The 6,476-nt window shown below is 41.7% G+C and overlaps 1 protein-coding gene across 2 annotated transcripts in view; it reads left to right on the top strand.

Moving 5' to 3' along the window:
* Window positions 1-1,420: 1,420 nt before the first annotated feature.
* The window catches only part of RFX7 (regulatory factor X7), a 96,587-nt gene continuing 91,531 nt past the window's right edge, over window positions 1,421-6,476 (top strand). Inside the window, exons 1-2 of one of the 2 annotated variants that reach the window (XM_088797221.1) lie at window positions 1,421-1,555; window positions 1,712-1,874. In XM_088797221.1, coding sequence (XP_088653347.1) covers window positions 1,714-1,874 — 161 coding nt within the window. In that variant the 5' untranslated portion in view covers window positions 1,421-1,555; window positions 1,712-1,713. Of the gene's footprint in view, window positions 1,556-1,708; window positions 1,875-6,476 lie in introns of both variants that reach the window. The other variant, XM_088797222.1, reaches the window with a different exon arrangement.

The raw sequence follows: 6,476 nt of genomic DNA, 5'->3' as shown, positions 1-6,476 counted from the left end.
TGCCAGAGGCCTTGGCTGTTGTCTTCTACACCCAGGCAGTTTAGGCCTCCCTGATCAGCCCCACCTAGAAAAGCCAATTCTGCTCTTAAAGGGGACTTGCTTGTTTCAGCTAGGCAGTCTTACTCTTCATGGACAAAGCTATCTCTTAAGTGTGAATGGGGGGGGGGGGGGTAAGTGGCAGAGTGCGTCCAGGGGTTCAACTGGCTCCAAAGGAAAGGGCTTGTGGCTGGAGCCCGGGACTCCATGTTGAGAAAACTACACACGTTTCCTTCATAGGCAGGCCGGGGCCTTGGCTGCCAGGGACCCTGACAAGCCGCGACTTGAGCCGTGCCTTAGAGGCTGGGTTGGCTTGAGAGCGGTATAGAGGAGGGAGGGCATTCCTGGAAAGGGGGTGGGGTGGGGAGGTGAGGGGAACAGCATGAGCAAAGGCACGAAGGAAGAATGAATCTGCTGCGCGTTGAGAATGGCATGGAGACTTCACTGATTGGAGCCGGGAGTTCTTGCAGGGGGATGGAGGCAGCTATGATTGGATAGCTAAAGTGGGGCCAGATTTGGAGGGCTTTGAATGCCCGACTGAGGAGCACTCAACCCAGCTCCTGACTTGCGATTTCCGTTCAAGACTGAATTACCTATATGGTGGTTAATTCCAATGGGTGTTTTTCTTTGGGGGCTTCTGAAAAGTCAGGTTATCCTCTTACCTGCTTAAATTCTCTCCATTTACCCAGGGCGAAAGCAATCCTCACTTGTCGAGGGGAGGGGCGATAATGCTGATTAATTTTACTTTCCTTGTTTTGAAGATGCAAAAAAAAAAAAAAAAAATCCCATTTCCACGCCAAATATTATATTTGGTTTCTCCTCCTCACGCAAGTTCTCTTTATCCCGCCAGCACCTCCCCCACGTTTTCCTGCTCTCCTCCACCAGCTCGCCCAGTCCCTTCCTCCTCCCCGGCGGCGCGCGTTCTGGGTCCCGCTGGCCCGCGCCGCCCTCCGCACCCGTGCGCCCCCCTCCCAGCCCCCCGCACCCGTCACCCGCACACCCCGGTCCACGCCCCCCCCCCGTGCCCCCCCACCCCCACCCCAGCCCGGCAGAGCGGTAGGTGTTTTGCCGTCTGCTCCGGGCCGCAGTGCGGCTGCGCGCGCTGGGCTGCCTCGGGGGCTGGCAGGGCAGCGGTGGCCGCGGCGGCGGCGGCGGCGGCGGGGCCGGGAGCGAGCGGCGGTGGCGTGGGGAGTGGCGTGGAGCTGAGCCTGGGGCTGCAGCAGCGCGGGGCTCCCGGAGTAGAAAGCCCCGGGGGCAAGAAAGGAAGGCCGGGCCGCGAAGTCCCCAAGCAACCATTCTCCTTGGATTTGGGGGAGCCTTGCCCCCCCCACCTCATCTTCAGACGCCCCCTCCTCACCGCCCCCAGCCCCGGCCGCTGACTGGAGGAGGCGGCGGCGGGGGGCTGAGGGGCGCCGCCATGCCTCTCCCGCGGTGAAGCGCCCCGGCCGTAAGGAGCCGCTGGGTCTCCCCGGTGATGTCCCCCAGGCGGCAGGCGAAAGCGACTCACTCGAGCCCTGGGGTAAAGGCCTAGCTTATCCAGCTTCCTTCCTCCTCCTCCTCCTCCTCCTCTTCCCCTCCCCCCTCCTCCTACCCCCTTCGTCCTCCCCTCCCCGTCTCTTTCCTCACCCTTCCCCGCGCCCCCATTTTCCCTCCCTCCCTCCCACCCCTCCAGCAGCGATGGCAGAGGAACAACAACAGCCGCCACCACAGCAGCCTGATGCCCATCAGCAGCTTCCCCCCAACGCCCCCAACTCGGGGGTGGCTCTGCCAGCCCTTGTGCCTGGGCTGCCAGGGACAGAGGCCAGCGCGCTGCAACACGAGATCAAGAACTCCATCTGGTAAGAGGATCCTCCATCGCTGGGGTAAAAAAGCCCAGGCACATTTCTGCTGCAAAGGGGGTGGAGGGCGGCGGGAGGGGAAGCGGAGGAGCAGGCTGATGCTTTCATTGAATGTGGGTATCCAGAGTCGGGTGCATATTTACAGGGCCTCTGGAGGTGTGGGGACTTTGCATCAGCCCCTGGTCTCCATAGCCCCCAAATGCTTTTACCCCCTCTTTAATTGTGAGTGCAGATAAACAAGTTATTTGTGGTTTTCACTTATGTGTGAGAGGAATATGGGTCGAAATTAAGTCATCTTGCATGATGGTAGCATGAATTTGGGACTGAGGAATCTGAAATGTGTTTACTCCGTTTTGCAGTCATACAGGAGGAAGAGGTGTATTGTGAATTTTCACCAAACAGACATTGTGCGCAGGAATATTAATAGGCAGCACAAAACCTAATGTGCCTCTTCCTTTCAGTTGCTTTAGCTGCTGTTTCTGGATGTTTTTGCCTTCATTATTCTCAGATTAAATTTCTCTTTCAGGGAGTTTATTATTTCCATTGATTGTGAAGAAAGGGCTTCTTTAGTATATTTAATATATTTTATTTTAAGGTGGTGGTTTACAATCTAAAGTGGTTTTTAATTTAAATGTGTTGCCATTTTCTGTGTCTTTTTTAGAAACTACATGAAATAGCTTTTGCTGTTCCTGTACTTTCTTGTATGAGAATTTCCAGTATTTCCGCATTAAACTGTGAAAGACTGGTGGCAGTCTTTTAATAATTAAATACATTGAGTTAAGTCTATCCTGTTAGAGCCATTGCACATATTCTTTGAATGTGAACTTGCATTGTTTTTTGCAGTATTCTTCATTAGCTGACATTTTTTAAAAAGTGTAGAGCTATTTTAAAAATGGAAAGCAATATTTGGAATTTGGTCTAAGAGACTGCTTTTAATAGAAGTTTAAAAATAGAATTAAATGTGGTATAAAAAATCTGATTTTAAAAATGAAATGTTGCATGTCTGTCATTGAATCTGACTAGTAAAATATCAAAACTTCTTTTATATTGCAATTTAAAAAGTAATGTATCATAAAACAGCTGGCATTGCAGTACAGTATTTACACACTTCTAAACAGTGACAATTTTTATATAAAAAATTAAGGTTTGTTATATAGTAATTTTCATTATTTTCTTGGCATACATCCATATTGTCATGATGCTGATATGAAGTAGGTCAGTGCAGGCTTTAATAGTTTCATACTACACAGTAGTTGGCAGCTGAGTATCTTGCTTTCAGTTTTAATTTTAAAATGAAGTTTAAATATTTTAAATGAGAATATTTTTGGCTTTGACAATAGTCCTGTTGTAGCTACTTGAATAGGTCAGATAAATAGGATTGTCGTGTGTGTGTGTGTGTGTGTGAGAGAGAGAGAGAGAGAGAGAGAGAGAGAGAGAGAGAGAGAGAGAGAGAGCTTTATTTATTCTTCAATGGATACCCTCACCCCCTTTTTAAAGCTGTAATTTAAAGGAAGAGATGGTTAATATCCTACTACCATCAAGGTTTCCAGAAACCAGAGTGGTTTTTTTCCCCTGTTAACTTAGTTTAACTTTAGTGTTCCTGAAATCATCATTAAATTGAATTAAGCACTTTGGTTTTTACATTCAGGTAAATAATGTCACAGTTAAAAGGACTAAAATCTTTTAAGAAACACAAATTTAAAAGAATAGCCAGGGAAAAGACTGAGATAGGCAGTTTGTTAGTTGAGTTAGCAATACACATTTTAATTTATTATGAAAACAGTAAGGGAAAAAGAACCTTCATTTTATATTTTGAAAATAAGAGTAAGTCGTATAGGCAGCTGATTGAAGTGTTTGAATAATAATGATAGCGGAGTGCTCTTTTTGGTAAATGATGTGATTTAATTGTTCTTTCATTAATCATATATATTTACACATTCATTGCAACTTAACTGTGCTGACTTTAATGTGAGAAAAACTTATGGTGGAGGCCCTTCAGTTTTTGATACTTGCTCTGAAAAAATAACGGGCAACAATCATCTTAATCCCCAAATGTACAGGTTTTAATTTTTATATAAAGACGTTACAAAGTGAAAGCTCCTTCAATACCATCTCCTCCTAAAAAGTAGTAGATGTATGTTAAATTGAAATCTTTTTTAATAGCTAAGATTGCAACTCTTTAGGTGTCTCATTTCACATTTTTTGAGGCAACAATATCTTTTTACAACCTTTTTTTATCACCTGGTCATGTTCTGAGAGATTATCAGTTTTGTACTACTTCGTATGTCAATCTTTGGTAACATTACTAATGAGAATTTGAAATGACATTGAACAGAAATGTGAAATTTAAAAATTATTAAATGGGTTTTGCATTTAGGCTGATCAGAGTTTCTAAATTATTGGACTTGCAGATCACAAACAAGTCTGTACTTGTCCTATTCTACAAATATAAATACACTATGTGATTTAGGCCTTTAGCTGGACAATGAGTTCTTTATTATATCACTTCATAATTATTTACTTTTGTTTGTTAAACTAAAATGCTGTTTGATAAAAGTATGCCCGTGATAATTTCAAGCATTAAATGAGTCTTTGAAAAAAAGATTACGTATTCAAAGTTGAAATTATGGTACTTAGTGAGATCGGAACCGTGTTTTGTAAGAATTGGATATATGTATTTTTAAGATAGGTCTAGAAAATAAAAATACTCCTAACTTGGTAGTATTGTAATGTTCGTGTGACATACTTATGAATATCTTCAACGGAAGTCCAAGTTACCAGGCCTGCATCTTTCTTTACCTTCCTCATTCCCACTCCATGGACAAAGATCCAGATCCTTTGCACTCCTCACTTAAAAGGAGCTTTACTTACAGAGGTGTGTTTTAATCCTGAATATGCTGTAAGAATGTTCTGCATATTTTGTAAACAATAGAATTATAATATAAACTTTTCAATAAAAAAAGAAAACTAGTAACCCATATCTTTTTGGTAAGTGAAGACTCATTCTGGCAACCTAAAACAAAGCCAGAACCTAACCTCCCGGTAAACTTATTTAATTTACATCGCACCCCTCTTTCGTTACCCAAAAAAAGAATACCAAAGGAAATTTTTCTTTCCTCTTATCTCCCAGTGTCTTCATAGTTAAAAAAAAAAAAAAAAAGAAAGAAAAAAGAAAATTGTATTTAAACAAACAAAATTTTACTAAGTGATTTTTTTTTTTCTTTTTGAAGCAGTTTTACTTGAAACCCTGGTAGAATAAAATAGCTGTGGAAAAAATATGATAGAAAAAATTACATTTGCAATCTTCTTTGTGATTAGTTAGATCTAAGAATAATCATACTTACATGGGTGGGAGTGACGAACATATTTACAATCACGCTGTAATATAGACTCTAAACCTTTACCTAGAAATTCAAAAGAAACCCTGATGTTTCATTGTAGAAAGTTTTCTAATACTGTATTTACTCAAAAAATTCAGGGGTTCTGGAAAGAATTAATTTTTATCAATTGTTATTTTCATTTATGTAACTCTTTATTTGCAAATAAGACCTTGTAAACCATTTCTTAAAACAGTCCTATAAGATGTGTGATTGTCCTGTCCACTTTATGGAAACAGATACATTGAATGACAGGGAACTTATAGGATTCCTCTGATTTATTATCAGACCCTGGAAGCAGTGCAGGGGCCAGAGCTCCCTGTCTTTATTCAGTCTTGTAAGTCATACAGACTTCTGAATCTAGTACATTTTAGACTTAGAATTATAATCAAAGTAGAATATATGTGGACCATTTGGGATATTGTCTAAATTCTAATTTAATCCCAAATTGAGCAATTTTATTCAACTTATTTCTTAGTTACAATGAGCAAAGTATGGTGATCCTCAGGTTTACATAAGTGATGCCATATTAGTCCAGATTTCTGTCCCCTGTCCTAGAACTTAGTAGTTAAGTTTTGTCCTTGGGTCTAGGTCAGACAATTTATTAGCTAGGTCAGGCAATATATTAGCTCTGTCTGAGAAATAGTTATTATAAGTTCCTTCAGCTGCAGTGGGAAACATTTACTATAAAGCTCATAACTTTAGAGTTTATTTTAACCATAGCCCATGATCTTCATTTTCCTTTAAAATTAGAGACTGATTAGTATATCAACTGGTTTCATATATTTTGATTAGTTGGTTGACATGCTACCTGCCCTGAATTCAACCTGTCTTCCATACCAAGCACACCAAAGACTGGATGCTTTTTTGAGGCCAGATGTGATGGTTGCATCCCAACACTGTTTTTATTCCAGAAAGAAGGCAGTTCCCTTGCTTTCCTCTATGGTTTCAAACTGATAAAATTGTCTTCTATACTGACCAGAAAAGCAATTTCAAGCCCCCTTTTCTGACCTTGTTTAGCTTAGGTAATGGGTGTCTATGTATAAATAATTGACCAATTTGCCCTCCTCATTGGGAGGTGTCTTTAATGATGTTATGTACAGAACTGATTTGGTTTCTGTATCACTATTAGTTTTTAGTATTATAGATGAAAATGAGCTTCACAGTTGTAGAAAAGGCAGAAGTGTCTTCTTTGTTATGAAATATGCTTTGAATAAAAACGTAC

The sequence above is a fragment of the Rhinolophus sinicus genome, chromosome 3 (assembly GCF_057876585.1).
Source record: "Rhinolophus sinicus isolate RSI-liver-muscle chromosome 3, RSI-T2T, whole genome shotgun sequence".
NCBI classification, from domain to species: Eukaryota; Metazoa; Chordata; class Mammalia; order Chiroptera; family Rhinolophidae; genus Rhinolophus; species Rhinolophus sinicus.
This window is presented reverse-complemented; position numbering and strand designations above follow the sequence as displayed.